General features: G+C 42.3%; 1 protein-coding gene across 1 annotated transcript in view; it reads left to right on the forward strand.

The window, feature by feature from the left end:
• Nucleotides 1–15,955, forward strand: part of exoc4 (exocyst complex component 4) — a 96,444-nt gene that overhangs the window by 297 nt on the left and 80,192 nt on the right. Inside the window, exons 2-8 of the mRNA XM_035610331.2 lie at nt 794–983; nt 1,555–1,749; nt 3,964–4,157; nt 5,693–5,802; nt 8,551–8,642; nt 8,791–8,945; nt 13,114–13,294. Of these exons, the coding sequence (XP_035466224.1) occupies nt 794–983; nt 1,555–1,749; nt 3,964–4,157; nt 5,693–5,802; nt 8,551–8,642; nt 8,791–8,945; nt 13,114–13,294 (1,117 nt within the window). The remainder of the gene's footprint in view (nt 1–793; nt 984–1,554; nt 1,750–3,963; nt 4,158–5,692; nt 5,803–8,550; nt 8,643–8,790; nt 8,946–13,113; nt 13,295–15,955) is intronic.

The following is a 15,955-nucleotide window of genomic DNA, read 5'->3' on the forward strand; positions in this document are numbered from 1 at the left end:
TGTTTATTATATGAAATAAATTGAAACGTGTAGCATTTAGTATTTAATTCAGCTATGGCATGCCGATTAATGAAAACAGCAGTTTTAATTTCTTTCTGAAGCAGAAGAAGAAGGTTTAAAAATGACTTGGTGTCGGTGTGTGCCTTTCACTGTCATTAGCTCAATGATAAATTCGAGGATTTGGGAGAAGTTTCTTCGCAGCTCTTTTCGATCTTTTGAGACTTTGCCAAACATGTGCTTTCTATGTTAGAGGCACGCTAACTCAACTGAACACCTTCTCCTTTGATGAGAGGAAAATGTGGCATGAACATGATGGAAACCAGACTTCACAGTTCTTCCAATGGCTCCTTGGTTATGTAATAATAAAAAATCCATTTACATGAAAGTAAATGATGGCAATTAGAGGAGGATCTAATGGGCATCACCTACCAAATAAGAAAAAGCATGTACCTATTATGCATTTTTTCCATGCTTGTGTTGCTTTCCTTTGCTCTTATTGTAAAGCACTTTGGTTCTTCGTCTGTTGTTTTTAATTACATAGATAAATTGGAAGCAGTATGATGGCATCCATAGGCTTGTATTGTTACTCTCATATCTTCTACTTTATATTGTTGTGTAGTGCTTTATGTAAGGTCCTACTTGGCTCAATCTCTGCTTGTAATTGTCGTTTCCCGCGGGTCTGTGCTCTGCAATGTCATGAAGATAACCTTGATGTTTCATTGAGATTCATCATGTCAACTTAGTTATTAGATTGAGCCCTACTTCTTCTCTCCTTCTCCGCCCGATACAACAGGACCCTGTCCAGCAGTGATGATGTGCAGGACAGGGAGACGGAGAAGGGTCGCCTGGAAGAGGCCTTTGAGACATGTGACAGGGATTTGGACACGCTGATTGTTCAGCATTATGCAGAACTCACCACTGCCATCAGGACCTACCAGAGCATCACAGAGCGCATCACCAGCTCCCGCAACAAGATCAAACAGGTAGAAATGGAGAGACGTGTATTCAAAAATGGACTGAATTTACAAAAATGACAAGTTTCAAAGTTTCAAGGAATATGAGCCATTACTTATTTTTTCATTATTTCACCTGCATTTAACTTTCCCCACGCTGATTTTATATTAATATCTTTTGACAGGTCATAAAAATATTTGTTGTGACATATATCCCAGTTGCCCCATGTTCTTTGTCACTAGAGATTTAGCTTCTTTGATTAAACTGAGCCCAGAAATGAAGGATCAACTTTCAGGAAGTGTATTGTATCTGTCACAGATCTTTGTAAGATCATGAGATTTAACTTTGCACATTGTTGACATTATTAATCTGCATGCTTTTAGCAGTCACACCAAGAATTTAAAGATTATTCAAAACATATTTTATAACAGCTAAGCTTTGTTGCTACATTACTCACACAGTAATTAAATATACATTTGTGATGGGAGTAAGAGCAAGAACTGACCTTCTTCTCGTTTGTTTCACACTTCCTACGACTACAAATGTGTGCCCTAATGACCAAAGCTTGGTGTCATGATTTCAACTCTCTCTGTCCTGCAGGTGAAGGAGAACCTCCTGTCCTGTAAGATGCTTCTGCACTGCAAAAGGGACGAGCTGAGGAAGCTGTGGATCGAAGGCATTGAGCACAAGCATGTCCTCCAGCTGCTGGATGAAATCGAAAGCATCAAGCAGGTGCCTCAACGGCTTGTGACCTACATGGCAAGCAAACACTACCTTCACGCCACAGATATGCTGGTGAGTAGACTGGTTGTCTGAGAGTGGGTTGTACTGAAGCATCTTTGCAGGTCTTGAGTTTGAGTGAGCTGTACATTATTTCAGTTAGTTGGAGAAACAGAAAGACAGAGTGAGAATGAAAATGGACTGCATGATATATATACCAAATATGTCCTTGTAAGGGGTTGGTTGTTTGTTTTGTATTGACTTTTATGCTTGGATTGTATGCGAGGCAAAGAAAGCGAGAAATGGAAAAGAGTTTTCTTTTGCAGAAGTTCTGGGAAAACCTATTGACAGTCAGCGTATGAGGCAATACTGACAGGGTGCTTCTGAGACCAATTGTGTGCAGTACACATACATAAACACCTGTGTTTATGAAGGGCTGCTGCTAAGATTGATTTCCAGGTTGGGTGCCTGTCATCCTTTTGAAGAACCCTTTTCTAGTCTTGGAACAGTCCAGTGTGTGCAACTCTTTTACTTCAAGCGAACACCATCTGAGGGCACTGCAGGTGTGAACGTATGCGTGCACATCCTGCTCTTTTGATGTGTGTTTTGCAGTATGCTCGGCAGGGAACATGGCATTGAGGACTAAATGACCAAACACTGTGATTGCTCTGTTCCTTTCCTCTCCTCTCTTCTCTCCCTTCCTGTGTCAATCCTACACATCTTACCGACTTTGGTAATAATTAGTTTGCTGGGATGTAGTTGTCTGAGGATGAGGGGGGAAAAAAGAGGGACGGTGGCGCATCCTCAGGACCAGGAAATATCCTTTTTGTGGGGGTTAAAAGAAGTGGAACTTCATTCAACCTGTGCTCAGTCAGATCAGTGTGTTTGGAAAGTGCGTGGAAAGTTCAAAGTCAGTGGGACGTTCCCCCTCTGTGTTGAGGATGGCGCATTTTCATTGGTGTGTAAAAAGCACACTTAAAAGCACATTTTATTTGCTCTTACCTATTGGAATGATGCATTCGTTCTACCATTTTGCTTTGATGACTTGCAGTTCATGAATAAATAATGTATGAAAAGTCCAGTATAAAGAAACCCCCCTACACTAGATAATAGATAGATAGTAGATCATGTTATTAATGATAATAAAAATGACATCCTTGAAATTATATATTTTATATTTGAATGATTCCATTAACCATTACAAATTAATTTCCAATTCTGTTGACATGAAGTAATAAACACAGCTTGTGAGCTGAAAAAATAGCATGCACTGAAGGGGAGTTCAAACATGCTGGACACCCAGAAGTCAAATCATCTCAGTGCTGATAAGGAGCTTTGCAGGAAATTCAGACTATGATTTAGGATTTCTGTCTGATTGGCAGTTTGACGCCTCATAATGTTGTTTAAAAACAAGATTCTCTTCTCTTCTCTTTCTCATTCCCCTCTTTGACCTTCTCTCCATTTCTCTCTCTCTGCTCTCCAAACAAATTCAGTAGAGGCTTCATATACCTCATTACACTGACTGCCTGGCCCCCTAATGATGTTAACCAGCCTTCCTCTGTCATCCCAGCCCAGTGGTAATGAGCGAGCCCCCCACACACACAGACGCACAAGTGTTAAATCATTTACAGTCATACAATCACACACATATAATCATACGCTACATACGATACGATACACAGACGCATCTGAGATGTGTGTACACACGCGCGCACAGAATACGCAAATCCTCGCAGGCATGCCGAGTTATTCTATTAAGCCAAAGAGGCTGATGATGCAGCGCATTAGCTCTTCTTGTCACTAATGTGTCTCTCCTTTGCATCAACACACACTTGACCCAGGCACTCCCAACCCCTCCCGGACTACCCATTCCCTCCTGGCCTGCCCTGGCCGTGCAAATATTCTTTGCAGTGCTATCATCGGGCCATTAGTGCTGTTGAAATACACCCAGAAAAGCACATACATACACATAAATATACACATGCAGACAGGCACATCTTATTTAATGGCGTGAAGATTTATTAATTGCAAACATGCCACAACCACTGCTGCTCCTGCTAATGAAACCCGAGAAAAGAGGGGAAGGAGGGAGGCAGACGCAGTGAATGTGGAGAAGAAAAGAAATAGCGTTGAGCGATGAGGAGACCTTAAAAGAGCATCTATCTTTCTATCTATCTATCTATCTATCTATTTATCTATCGATCAGGTATGATCGCTGTATCAGACCAGACACTATGAAAAGTGCAAACTATAGCTAACTAAATCCGGCTGGTATTTTGTGATATGCAGGTGTCGGCCGTGGAGTCCTTGGAAGGCCCTTTGCTGCAGGTGGAGGGGCTCGGAGATCTGCGGTTGGAGCTCCATAGCAAGAAGCTCAACATCCACCTTGTGCTCATTGATGAGCTGCACCGACACCTCTACATCAAGTCCACAAGTCGCCTGGGACACAAGAACAAGGACAAAAATGCTGCTCGACTTCCAGGGTAAGGGGCGGTTCTTTACATATATATTTTTTTTACAATATGTTGTTACCTTTTGAGGGGGCATCCAGATGTCCTCACAAGAATAGAGAGCCGGAAATCGTTCTTCAGTGTCCAGCGTTGCATTGTATTTGAATTAATTGTTGGAAAACACTGTTATTAGTATTTTATTATTTTTTTGTTTTTGTTATATGCTGAGATTGACTTAACAAGCTAACTTTAACGTACTGTCATTGGGGATTAGGCATTTCATTCTACCACAGTTCATAAGTGTGAGGTTGAGAGACACAAAAAGGGGAGTTGAAATAAGTTATACCCTGTTAGAAAAACATATCTTTTAGTCAGTTTGTTTGTGTCTGAGCGATGCAAAAAAACTTTTTTGTCTGCCTGTTATGTAGTCAACAGAAATATAGCCTTCAAAGACTGTATAGATGTGCCTTCATTATAAGTTAGTCCACTGCTGGGACAACTAAGTGCAACTTGCCAGTTATTTACTCTGTGGAAACCAAGCCAATTACTGACAAAAACAATTAGACCTTGTATAACTTGTTGCTCTGCTTCTTTATGTTTGTACTTTGAGTTCTGAAGTTCCGAGGAAATTGAAAAAAAATGACAACACCCCAAATAATTTGCTGTGAAGACCCAAACGGCACTTATTCGCTCGTAGGGAATTAGGAAGCATGACATGAAAGGTGCTACTGTGAGAAAATCAGACAAACCAAAATTTTATTTTTTGGGGGAGAATAAACCACTGTTAAAATCTAGGAGACAATGTTGGCTGCCAATTACTGCCAGTTGATAAATAAAACGATCGAATGCAGCAGCCGTGGTTTCTGTGTGACACTAGTGATGCTTCAAATCATGAAGAAGGTTTTATAGCCACAAGGAGAATAACTTAAGCTATGCCTCTGTGACCCAAAGGCCAGTTTCCTAGTTTCATAAAGCCGCGGTATAACTTATTGGGGAATAATGTAACACAGGGGCTTTTAAACACACTGTCGATGCTCTCGTGTTCCGTGTAAAACATTTATCTAAAGCGTTGTTTTCACTTTTACAAATGTGCCTATGTGTGTGGTGCAGTAATTACGGTGGCGGTGGGTTGGTGAGGTATGATTTATTACCGAGGGTCAGCCAGTGACAGGTCCCGGCCTCCCTGTATTGGGTCGCCTCTAACAACAAGCCAGCCTCCATACACCCCAGTCACTTAGTAGGCACACTGTGTTTACACCGCCCAACTTAAAGGACCTGGATTGCTTCCACCTCTAGCTTAAGGCTTGATAAATGGCTCATTGGAAAGCAGCACCAATCCCACCCAGAAATGCAAGGATTTTTTTTTTTCAAGCAGTAGATTGTTTTTTGTTAGGGAAGGGCAGGTTAGTGGGTATATATTTCTGTTAGTGCATATTAAACTGAAGCTATTATTCCAGCGTTTTGGAGCTGTGTTCCTCTAAATCATGAATTATATGAGACAGAAATCATGATATGTAAGAAATAGACTTATTTTGTTTTGATAATCCCTGGATTTGTTCTCTCCACAGCTCCACTGCCAAAGACACATCCCCAATGCCCGTGTTGGATGTCAGCAGTCTGTCCACCCCACGCAAGCTTTTGGATTCATCACAGTTCAGCACACCTGGATCCGGCACTGGTACAGTCCCTCCATTAAAATAGAGAATAAGGCAATAAGGGAGCTAAGTATGAGTATGACAGTGAAGGAAAAGAGGAGCAAAAACAAGTGAAAGATTTCCACGAAAAACAGTGGGTTATGTAGTTTGCTCTCCATTAAAATGGCACACATAAGGAGAACTGTGGATATAAACATATCAATAAAGTAGTATTGTTTGTCTCTATGGTTAACAAAGTGTGTGGATTTCAGTTAGCAATTGTGTTTTCACTGAGCTGATATTCTCTGGTGGTAATGAAGTCATTAGCATTACTTTATCTTACAACCATTTGCATGCTACAACGGGTGTGTATTGCCTTCTCTCACACCACCGATGCCTCATTGCATTTGCACACACTAACAACTTTGCACACACCCAGGTTTCTTTACTTTCCTTTCCTATATGTCATAACATCTTCAACTACGGTCATAGTATACGACTCCCTCGCTAAAACTAGAATCATCTCCCCCCCCCCCCCCCCCCCCCCCCCCCCCCCCCCCCCAAGCTGTACCATTAGTCACCCAGCATCTCTGTCATCACAGCAGGAGAAAAGCATTCATTACTCTCAAACCGGTAACTATCGCTTCTAACAGGGACTGATAATGCAGACTATAACTGTATTGGGGGGAATGTGTGAATTCTCTCTCGGTTGCCGGGGTGTAGCGTCAGCCCTGCCTCCCTTCCAGGCAGAGCAGAGAGGAAGGCAAACAAGAAGATAATGAAAAAACATAATCCTGCAATAACTTGGTGTTTCCTTAGTGTTTCGCAGTTTTCACATTAAGCCTGGCACCCCCCTCCCCCCTCTTTTACCACCCACTCTTGGCATTCTAAATTAGTGACGCACCAGCTCAGTGGATACCAGGCTGTCATACCCCATGCCGTGCGTACCAGTCAGCCTCCACAGACATATTAACCTGTTGCCGCCACAACCTTACGAGTGTGGCAGTGACAAATTATTAACGTAAGCATGGGACTGGCTTCTGAAAAGAAAGGTTTGTCTGCACCGTCTGATGTGGCCAACATTTCTCTGCCTTTCAGTGGTTGTTTAATCAAGCTGTTGTTGTTCGGCCTTTCACTCTCCATCTTCTACTTAGCTCTTTCCTCACCGAGGGCTTTTGTCAGCTGCAGCTGCCATTTATTTATTCACGTTTGTTCCTTTAACGCCACCTCTTGTATTTACTCGGCGCAGCACAACAGCACCTACGCGTGTGCCATGACTTCGAACACACACACACACACGCACAAATTACCACTAATGCATAATAAATATCTATTCAATTTTCGCCCGCCCTGCAGTGCAAAGAGTACAAGCGAAGCCGCATTTTTTCCCCACATTATGCAGAGGAAGCAGTGGCAATTAGCTACCACCAGGTGGTAAGTGCCAATACACCGTCATGCTAACTACTGTGGTCACGACACAGCAGCCGGCTTCCATCAGTGGCCTAGCTTGCCATTTCGTCTAATAGCATTAGAGCACCTCATTTGTAGCAAGTAATTGGCATAATTATTACACAAACTATAGTTGGAATGGGGAAAAGAGGAAGTACGCCCAAAGTCCATTAACTTGCCATAAGCATTAACTGTCTTAACGTGCTTTGATGGGGAATTGGAAGGCCCCATCTAATGGAAATTAAGGCATCACTCCATGCTGCCACTCTCAATTTAGCCGCTAATGTGGCTAAGTCATATGGTGAGAGCATGGGGTGGGGGTAGAGTGTGTGTGTGGGGCGGGGTGATAATAGGAAAGGTGCAAGTGTGTGTGTGTGTGTGTGTGTGTGTGTGTGTGTGTGTGTGTGTGTGTGTGTGTGTGTGTGTGTGTGTGTGTGTGTGTGTGTGTGTGTGTGTGTGTGTGTGTGTGTGTGTGTGTGTGTGTGTGTGTGTGTGTGTGTGTGTTTAAAATAGAAAGACGTAGGGTATTAATATGGGGCGAAAAACAACAACTTTATTTATTGAAATGCTGATGAGGTTTGTGTACTGTGTATACAGCAATTTAGCCGTTATGTTCATGGAACTGCTGAATAGGTAAGAAACCACTTTCAGGATTCTGCAGTGTGTCAAAAAAAACACAGTGCTCTTTTTATGTTTGCCATATAAACGGTGCCACAGCGGGATGTGCAAGAACTGAGATCTTCGTTTGTCTTGGTCAGTGTTTCTCACCCTGGAGGGGTCCTGACCCGTATGGGGGTTGCAAGATAATATCAGGGGGTCGTCATATGGTTTTGGGTTTATGTGAGAGTCAAACTCTGTGTGCACATAAGTTAGTGTTTTACTAAATTGTATATATAAATTTTGTGAAATTCATGTGCCACCAAGAAACTTGCCTGGCAGCTCAGGGGAAGAGAAAAAAAACAACCAAAGGAAAAAAAAGGATGTCATTATAAACACAGCACTATTATCTACTTGTATCATTTAAAAGCAGGGAAAGGCGTGTAGCAACAGCTTTTGATGATTGCAGCTCTCTCTCCTCTGGCAGGAGGTTGAGAACCACTGCTCAAGGTGTAATGACATGTTTCCAAGGCCTTTGATTTGTGGCTTCAGCGCTACATGGCTCAAGACACCATTACTTAAACAGCAACTGGTCTAAAAATGTGCCAATAGAAAGTAGTGAATTTTTTCAACATTGTCATTTTACATTTGTCTCATACTGAAATAATTGGATTTGTGCTCTTGTGAATGCTTTATTAGCAGATACAGCATGTGCTATCTTATGCAAATGTATACACCTTCTTTAGTGCGTGAGGATGTGCGAGAGCAGAACCAAACCGACCTCCCGGAGATGGATCCAGAGGAGAACAGTGCTGAGTTCATGGGCATCCTCATCAAGGTACATACTGCACATGAGCATCAATGACTACTGTTAATTGTGACTTTTACAACCACAGTAAATGTTACAGCCACCTTCGTGATCTGTGCTGTAACTTCATTGTCTGTGATGTCTGTGTGTCGTCGTTGTTTTTTTTTTCTTCCTTCAGGCTCTGGCCAAGTTGAAGAAAATCCCAGAGACTATCAAAGCAATAATGGAGCGGCTGGAACCTGAACTGAAACAGATCGTTAAGAGGTCCACGACTCAGATAGCGGACCATGCTTATCAGAGAGGAGAAAACCTGGCCCAGGAGAGCCAGCCAAGGTAAAATTATGGCGCTATGGAGAATGAAGACGGCACTATATTAAAGTATCATTGCTGCCTGAGAGTGCAGAACAATCCCCTCAAGAGTGAGCTGCTACAGATCAGTGAAATAAATGGAGAAAACTGAATAGTTAACGAATAGTAAACGAGGAGGGAGAGGGGGGCCGATGCAGTAAACGGATAGCCCCGAACAGGAAACAATAAGCAATTCTGTGGAAAGATGAAAGCCATCATTTTTTTAAATGATTATATATGCCTGACAGAAGATAATAAGAAGCAGTAGCAATGTTTCCAAAAATGATCAGTGTAAACAGCAGTGTGCAGTTACTGTTGTTACTGTTGATAGAAGCTGTCATTTGTCATCCCTGCAGTATCGTATCTATGCAAACGAGTTTTTATTAAAGCAGCCTGCTTGCTTACTTATTCTTCTGTGGTTGTAGTATTCCCATCAGAATCAGCTCCCCAGTGTCATTATGTAAAAAGTGGCCACTCTCTCCAGTGGTCCCCTGCTTCTTAATAATACTTTACCGCTCTTCATAATTTTCATAATTTGGATTGGATTAGTCACCAGTCAGTTTTTGATGTAACGCACGGTGGGTCTTTTCGGAGTATCATGAGTTGACAGTGAAGGCAGAGGGAGAACATGTTTTGAATGCTTTCCCAGGGTGATCATAGTCAGACAGTCAACCAGGTATGAAACACAGCAAAGGCTAAGACTGTAGACGCACCTGCCTCAGAGCATGAAAACAGATACCTCTGCTGCTTTAAACCCAGACAAGTCATGGTTAGACACACCCATACATACACAAACAATTTCACACCTGCCGCGGAGGACTGCTACATTGTAAAAGCGGTCACGTCGGCTCCCGCAGACCCGCACACATACAGTGAGCAGACTTGGGGAAGCACGGGTCTCAGTCCGCTGATCCTGAACCATTTAAGAAGAACGTCTTGTTTTCTGTCAGGGATGTTCTCTCTGGCCTCGTCTGCTTTCCCCTTCTCCGGTTGCCTGCTGAATCTCATCTGACCTCTATGTAATAGGCCACCGTGTACCTCATTCCCAGCTCCACTCCTCACAGATTGTTTTAAGTTTGTGTGCGTACGTGTGCGAGTGCCCTAGCTCTGTATTTGTGTCAGAGCATGCTGAATTGCATTCGGGTGAACACTTACATGTGTATGTACGTGTGTGTTTGTATTTCGCATACTTACACACACCTAGTTCTGCCTATGTTCACTTCAATTTAAAGTCGAGGCTTGTTGCTATGGAAACTCCAACCAATGTACCACTTGTAGGGAACAATGGTCTTGCATTATTGCACACTATATTTTATAGCACTGCAGACTAGCAGGCAACACTTAAGCACTTACAGTATACAGTGGTCTGGCTCTGCTCTCGGAGGTTTATGTTCTCATTCACGTCCTCTGTGATCAGCCACATTGAAATTGCATTTTCATTTCCACCTTGATCTTTCATAATTATACTCCGTACAGGTCCCTACTCCATGCACCAAAAGATATTAGCACGCACCACTGCTCTGTGGGTAGTTCATTTTAATTGACATCAAATCAAACTTGTTAAACTCGTACTCCTTTTCCATTTTGCATTTCAAAAACAGTGCCTTCTCTGTTCTGTTTTTTTCTTTTTGGTATATGAGAGATTCTGAATCTAATCTGAATCTCTCTGAAAGAAGAGCTGATTTGAAGTGAAGAAATGCTTGAAGGACCAAAGGACGTTAAAATGAAAGGCGAAATATTTTAAATCCAATTTAAAAACCAGAAAAAAAGCGATTGCTTGTCTCGTACTGTTTTTCCTGTTCAGTCTAGTGGTCACTGGAAAAGTCAAATTTGTTTGAATGTGTTTCCACTCCATGTCCACTTGTGTCAGACAGCAGAATGACCGTGCACATTTAATACTTCCAACGCTGTTCTTTCAACACTCTGTAGACCCATATACAGTATATAGTAATTTACTAATCTCTGACTGGCAACCAACCTAATGGAAATGGGGGCACCGTCATTGTCCTTCCAAAATGAAACAAAAAGGGCACAGATGTACTCTCAGTCTGGTCGTCAGGGATTGTACTTTCGGTCCACGTGTGTGCGCTCCCTGCTGTCTCCCATGATTGTTCATCAGCCACGTGTGTGTGTGTGTTTGTGTGTGCGTGTGTGTGCGCGTGTGTGTGTGTGTGTGTGTGCGTGTGTGTGTGTGTGTGCTTCCATCCTGGGGGGGAAATGAGAAGTGAGGTCTCGAAGAAGAGACAATATGGATTAGGAAGGCCTCCACTGGGAGATAATGAGAAGGACTTGACTCCACTCTTTGTTTGTGTTTGTTTTTGTGGGAGATGTGATTGCTGTGCATTTAGAGAAGAAAAAAGAAAAGAAGAGGTGACAAGGTCAGAGCTGTGAAAGTGTGTGCGTCCACCCTCTGTGTGTGGTGTTCGGGATCATATATATTTTGTTCTTTTCTGAAGGCTGGTGTGCTCACTGTTTCTCTTTTCTCTCATGTACGTCCTTCATGTTTACACATGAGAGAGAGAGACGGGGGTAGGAAGCTCGTCTTTCGCTCACCGCTCCTCTGTCATGAACATCTTCCATTCACCGAGTTATAACTCATAGTGATTTGTGCCTGCTTTACTATCCATTAATAACATTTACTCGCTGCTACTGCCAGTGCAGTGACAGACAGCCAACCAAAATGCCCCCTAGTGAAACATCCATCCATCTTGCCACTGCATTATCCTTATACCGTCCCAGGAAACCTTGGCCACATCCCAAAACTTTCAACATGGTTTCTTTTCTTGAAATATTCAAATTGGTGGTAATATGTGTTGACATCGGCATTATGAGGTACAGGCTCAGGTGCTTTTGAGTATGTCACAGCTTTTCGGGTTTGTTGTATTCAAGGTTATTACAACTGTTCTTTTTTTTTGAGTCATGTAATAACTAAACACTTAACTTGCTACTCTTAATTAAATCAGCAATTAAATATGGGGAACTCTGCATTGTCATTTGTTTTTACAACATGTATAATATTGGAGGTTTGCACAGCTTACAGTTTAAAAATCACATGATGGTTCAGTTACCACAAAAGGTCCATTATCCAATTGCCAGTATTTTTATTAACTTTTGAACCTCTCGTCGTCTATAAAAAAAATGAAAAAAGGTTTCACTTACTGCCAATTAAATGGAACCCAAATGAAATGGTAGAGGAGGATACCAAAAGACCAATGTTAGCCAGTGTGACTGTATTTATATTAACTGTAATATCTCCACTAAAATAAAGTGGGCACTCACTGGCATGGGTGCACTGGGTACTCATTCAGACTCTGCTAATATAACCTGTGTTCCCTCTTTACTTTGAAAGCTTTGTCCTTGTGCGGAAAGCGGCCATAGATTGTAAAGTCTGCATGAAAGCATTGATGTAGATGAGGCAATGGTGAGTTTCCAATCCACAGCGTAGCACTCCGATCAAGTGGAAGGTCAGTTTGGTTTTTGGCTGCGCTCTCTTCTGTCGCCAGCCAAAGAGAGTAGCCACTCATTCCAGTCCAGCCTCGGCCACCTCACTGCTTTCAAGATAGCCAGCCTGCAGTTGCAGTGTTGTTACTGCAGGTAAAATATTTGTGAGTATCCGCTGAAATGTCACTGAAATGAGGGAACCGCAATACCTGACTGGAAATGTGAATTGCCTTTATTCTGCTTTATCTCAAGCCATTGGATTTATATTCCTTGTTTAACTTACTTAAAGAAGCATTATTAACCTTGATTATGTAGATGAATACATTGTCACCAGCACTATACCACCTCATACTAAGACTAATTTTCCTTCCCTCCCAATATTCAAATAGAAGCTGAATTTCACAGTGGCTCAAGGCCAGTTGATTTTCTTTATTAATGAAGTGTCGAGTGAATGTAGAGCTGCTTGTGTTTTCTTAGAGTCTGTATTATATTTTTAAAATAGACCATGTAAAACTGGTAATGTAATAAATCTTGCATTCAAAATTCACAAAATTTTTGTTTAATTTCTATTTAATATCACCTTGTCGGATTTTCATAACTTATGTAGATCCCCCCTCCCGTGACCATCACTTCTTTACGTCTTGACTCCACACCCTTTCCATATTTCTCATCTTCTTTCTCCCCTTTCTGCTCTCTCTGGCTCCCTCTGCAGGCTGCTGCTGGAACTGCTGGAGCTGCTGTTTGACAAGTTCAAGGCAGTGGCTCAGGCTCACAGCGTGGTGCTTTCCCACCTGCAGCAGATCGCGGTGCAGTGCCCGGGCGGGGCCTACGAAGAGGGCATCAAGCTCTACGAGCAGGCGGACGTCTCTGCCAAAATCCAGACAGTGCTGCAGGTCAGTTTTGAACAACAGTGATAGATTTAAAAAAAAAAAAAAAATCCCCAGACCATCGATGTTGTGTACATGTGTGGGCTCGGTATAGTTTAAACTAGATAGATGCTTTAGGCAGATTCACATTAAAAAAGCAACTATTCGAATCTAAGAATTAAATTGAAGCTGTAAACACTAACAACCATAGAGATTAAATGGAAATCAAATGCTGGTGATCTTGGGAAAATAGATCAAATTATAAAATCGTCTATCCCTCTGTGAGATAAAACTTTAAAAATATTCCTATATTGTCCACTCTGTGTACCATTGCTGTACGGGGACCATATTGTAGCACTGCACCTGGTAACAAGGTACTTTTCATGGTGAACGCCGGGTTGTTTGTTTTGTATTCCCTGACAGGCATACCCCCAGGCTTTTATTTTTCATTCACCGCCATGGAGATTTGTTCATCCTTGATTCCTCCAGTTTTCAAAAAAAATAAATATATATTGATTTAGTTCACCCTCTCGTACAGTGAATTAATCAGTAGAGGAACTGGCAGCGGGCGTGATGGATGGCATTCAATCTGTCAGCAAGAAGTAGCAAGGGAAGGAGACGGGCGAAGCTTGATTGCTCGGATTAATTTTCTCTTCTTTAATTGGTGTGTATTTATGCTGGGTTCTTGCTCCCTGCTCCTGTTTGATTGGCGGAGGGGATGAGCAGCTGTTGAACTGACCTGCGGGGAATCTCGGAGGGAAAATCTGTGGCAGTCGTTGCTGTCAAAGCGATTGGTGTGCGTGTGTGTGTGCGTCCCTGAGTGTGTTCACAACGATGACGAAGAAAAAGGCATTCTCCCCGCGGTGCTCCGTCACTGGAAGTGGTGTTCTAGAATGTGCCTCGTGTGTATAAAAACACTTTTAAGTTGTCTGAGTGCCTGATTTTGTTAAAGAGGATGAGCAGCTTCTTCCTTAATCTGAGGCTTTTTCTCTCATATCACATATGACACACATTTTCTCAGAGGGCTAACGTAATCCTGGCCATGGTTATCAATAGCAGGATCAGCAATTAAATGTTTTACAGATCATGTAAAACATGTAAACATAAATAGCATGACACTATGTTGTTGCCCAGTGAAATTGAAAGCCTGTCTTCTTCGAGTAACTTCACTTTTGAGCTGGCAGACTTAAGTGCATAAACACAGGAGTGTTTAGTTGAGTGTGTGTCTCCGAGGGTGTGAATGTGCATAGGCATGTACTATAATACTGCAGCTCTGTTCTACCAGCGCAGTTACAGAAGGCATTAAGCCGTTCCCCAGCATGCGACCGCTGCCAGCACCCAGTTGCCAGGGACTCACTCCGCCCCCCCCCCCCCCCCCGTTCCTGCGATGTGAGATAATGTAATCTCTTGATTAGAATACTCATTACGTGAAATGAGGTTTTCTTACTCACTCACTCGTGTTATTATTTCCTGACCGATTGTATCAATATGAAGCCCCCCTCGTCCATACCTCCCTCCCTCCCTCCCCTTTGCCATTTCTCTCATGTCTTGCTTGTTGGTTCGTTGTTCTCACCCACTCTCCATTTCCATTTCCTCTGCCCCTTCCTCCCTTCTTCTCCTTCAGCATCATTCCTGCTGCCTCTGTATTACTGTCTCTCACTTTCCCAATACCTCGCACATATCCCTCTTACTCCTTGTAATTTCCTTCTTGATCTCATTATCTCTTCCTTTTTTTCCACTCTCACAACTCCCACACTCGCTCTCACCCCGTTCGTTTAGCCCACTCTGTCTTAGAGAGTCACATATCAGCAATGAGAGAAATTACTGCTCCCACAGTGGCTCTGTTAAATATTATTGGATACTGAACTGCTTCTTATCTCGCATCTAAAGACCCACAAAGGGGCAGGAGCCTGCTTGGCATTAGTCAGAATTTGTTTTTGATTTTTTTTGTTGGTCCCTCATCTCGTTTCTCTCTTGAGTTTGTTTTTCATCAGATTGACAACAACTACTTCCACTTTTGTAATGTAAAACTTAATCCAAATAGTAGTTCACTACTCACTTTAAAAAATATGCTACGTGAAACTCATACGTTTGGTATGAAGGCTTTAACAGAAGATTTGCCTGTAGACTAGGCTAACATGGTGTCTTGTTGATTCATCCATACAGTGGTACGTAGTTTCTTTGCAGCAACTTTCTTTGTAAGAAGTCATTTTATTTTCCCAGAGACTATTAAAAGTTGAAACTGTCTGCCCTTTTCCACTTACAAGGAAGACTGCCTTATTAGTCTCAAGTGTCTTTACAGATAAATAATTTGAATCCCTGTCTGTTTTAAGCCTCTTTAATACAGAGATGCCACTCATTATTCCGGCTTTGCGTGTTTACACTGACCCAAACAATGATGGCATAATGTTGCCCCCTGTGTGTGATTTTTAGATAGCATGTCGGCTTTATTTCTGAACAACAAACGCCCCCCCTATTTACAAAGAACAGTGAGGCGGAATAAAGGCACAAACATTCTCGCCTTGAACTGACTATATGAAAGGGGACTTTAGTTATTGCACTTAACATATTTGACATGTACAGAAACCTTTTGGTAGGTGTTATCCCCCCCCCACACTCTGAGAGGTGGAGAAACCAAGTTGACCTTTTCACATGACAGACCAGCAGACAGATGCAAGAATCGACAGA

This window comes from Scophthalmus maximus, chromosome 12 (assembly GCF_022379125.1).
Source record: "Scophthalmus maximus strain ysfricsl-2021 chromosome 12, ASM2237912v1, whole genome shotgun sequence".
In the NCBI taxonomy this organism is placed as follows: Eukaryota; Metazoa; Chordata; class Actinopteri; order Pleuronectiformes; family Scophthalmidae; genus Scophthalmus; species Scophthalmus maximus.